The sequence below is a fragment of the Chaetura pelagica genome, unplaced genomic scaffold, assembly GCF_000747805.2.
Source record: "Chaetura pelagica isolate M959 unplaced genomic scaffold, ChaPel_1.0 scaffold528, whole genome shotgun sequence".
NCBI classification, from domain to species: Eukaryota; Metazoa; Chordata; class Aves; order Apodiformes; family Apodidae; genus Chaetura; species Chaetura pelagica.
The window spans coordinates 483981-486355 of record NW_009954306.1 but is presented as its reverse complement, the minus strand read 5'-3'; the positions used below and the strand labels follow the sequence as shown (position 1 = coordinate 486355).

Genomic DNA, 2375 nt, shown 5'->3' with positions numbered 1-2375 from the left:
AGGTTCTAGCTGATGTCCAGGCTTCCTTGGAATGATGCCGTCCCGTACAAATCTGACTGCTGGGATTCCCAGCAGCAAAGTGAAATATTCCAAGCTCTCCAGCACTGATGATGGATATATTGACCTGCAGGTAGAAAGTGGGGAAGAATCAACCTTTTTATGCTGCCAGGACAGGCTGGTGGGGCTTGGCATGAGCTTGGGAGGCTGCTTTTGTGCTCATCTCCAGCACCTCTGCTCAGAGAGGCACAAAGCCCCCTGCCAGCCACCCTTGTAGCCCATCTCTTCCAGAAAGCCTGTAGAGCTTCCCTGGCAACAAGATTGGCTCATTTCATAGGTTCAGATGCATTTTTTTGGTGACAATCAGGGCACACCTGGAAGCATTGGGTGTAAGTGCTGGCTCAGTGTGGTCACCATGGGCAGGGTTCCTCACAGAAGGGCCAGCAGAGCTGCTGCAGCAGTTTGTCCCATATCACCTCTGCTGTGGTGGGAGGGGAACTGGGCTGAGTTCAGCTGTTGTTTGTTTCTCCCCACCCAGTTCAAGAAGAGCCCACCAAAAATCCCCTACAAGGCCATTGCCCTGGCTGTTGTGCTCTTCATGATCGGGACCTTCCTCATCATCATTGGAGCCCTCCTGTTGGCAGGATACATCAGCAAAGGGGTGAGTGTGTTGGTTACCCTTGGGTGACAAGTTCTGCATTGTGGGCCTGTTCCTCAGAACCCTCCTGTTGGGTGCAGAAATCTGGAGCTAAAGGCCTGTGAGCAAGACAGTAAATCCCTTCCACCACCTCCCTGGTGTTGGACATCCCTGGGACATTTCTCTGGCAGCAGAGTTACCTGGGGTTAGCAGGGCTGGGGCAGGTTTGTGGCTGGCTTGGAGATCTGCCAGGGAGCCCTGAGTTTCTCTCTCCTCACTGGGGCACATTTTCATTTTAATGCTCCATCCCTGTGGAGCTCAGCTTGTTGTCATGTAAAAAACTTCCTGCTGGGATCACCACTCCTCTGATGAAGATCATTGGTGACTTCTGTAGGAGATACCAGCCAGGACACAGCCCCACTTCCCTCATCTCTGTGTCCTGTCAGAAGGGACACATTGATGGCTCATGGTTGCCCTCTTGGCCATCAGGACACTGAGGTCCTTCTCCCCAGAGCTGCTCTCCAGCAACTCACCCCACCCTGTGCTGCTCCATGGGGTTGTCCCTCCCCAGAGGCAGCACCTACACTTGCCCTTGGTGAGTTCATTAACTCCTCCCTGCCCAACTCTCCAGCCTCTCCCTGTCCCCCTGGATGGCAGCAGAACCCTCTGCCTCGTCACCAACCCTCCCAGTTCTGTATCCTCACGGTGCTTCCATCCCTTGGCCCAGGTCATTGATGAATGTGTTGGACAGGGCAGGACCCAGCACCCACCTCCTGGGGGGCCTCCTAACCCAGTCTCTCCTCTCCCTGCCTCAGGGGACGGATCGTGCTGTCCCTGTGCTCATCATTGGCATCCTCGTGTTCCTGCCCGGCTTCTACCACCTCCGCATCGCCTACTACGCTTCCAAAGGCTACCGGGGCTACTCCTATGATGACATCCCAGATTTTGATGACTGAACCAGATATTTAATCACATTTTTATCCTTAGATTGGCAGTAAGAGCTCTTAGTTACCCCAGAGGGAGCCTGGGAGACTGTAGATGAAGTATCAGCCCCAAGATGCCAGCTCTGGTGTTGAGGTGGGGCAGATTTTTCAGCTAGGGGTTGGGTTGGGGGGGGTTGAGCAGGGAAGTGACCAGAGGGATTGCAACACAACGGGGGGAGGACATGGGATGGATTGTATTCTTCTTCTTTCAGTGACATCCTGTTGGTTGCTTGTAAGAAGTTCTTGGGCAAGGCCATTCAAGCAGTTTTCCAAAAATAGATAAGTCTGTTTTGGCAGCAAAAAATACTTGGTTGTTGATTGAGGGTTTTTTTTTTTTTCCTGTTTTATAGAGTTTGTTTTAGTTTTCAGTGAGATTGTGGCTATCACTGGGTTCACCTCTGCAGACAAACACCATAGTTTAAGTCTCCTTTTGCTTCCTGTCCATCAGAAATGCTTCCAATCTGCTTGTCTGATGGAATTCAGATGTGTGTAAGAGGGAGGAATCTGCACTTGGATGAACTCCTTGAGATGTTGAGCATTTGCTACCTATCCCCTCTTGCCAGACTGACCAAGCTCATTTCCTCAGCAGACACATTCTTCCAGGGCTGTTTCTCATGCCACTGTTACTTCTGGCCAAATCTGCTTATCCTTTAAAAAGACTGTTGTTCTATTTTGCTTATTATTTTTAAACAAATTGAATGGGTACAGGGAGAAGAATTGGAATCTGGACCAGGACTCAAGTGTCCAAATACCAAAAA

General features: G+C 50.9%; 1 protein-coding gene across 1 annotated transcript; it reads left to right on the top strand.

Moving 5' to 3' along the window:
* Positions 1-1590, top strand: TMEM230 (transmembrane protein 230). Its single transcript, XM_010003928.1, has 3 exons — positions 1-130; positions 536-658; positions 1450-1590. The coding sequence occupies exons 1-3, from the start codon at positions 32-34 to the stop codon at positions 1588-1590; spliced, it is 363 nt and encodes a 120-aa protein (XP_010002230.1). The 5' UTR covers positions 1-31.
* Positions 1591-2375: the final 785 nt, after the last annotated feature.

Coding starts and splice junctions, on each gene's coding strand:
- TMEM230 (XM_010003928.1), top strand. CDS start 32: ATGATGCCGTCCCGTACAAATCTGACTGCTGGGATTCCCAGCAGCAAA. Junction 131..535: donor ATGGATATATTGACCTGCAG/GTAGAAAGTGGG, acceptor CTCCCCACCCAG/TTCAAGAAGAGCCCACCAAA. Junction 659..1,449: donor CAGGATACATCAGCAAAGGG/GTGAGTGTGTTG, acceptor TCCCTGCCTCAG/GGGACGGATCGTGCTGTCCC.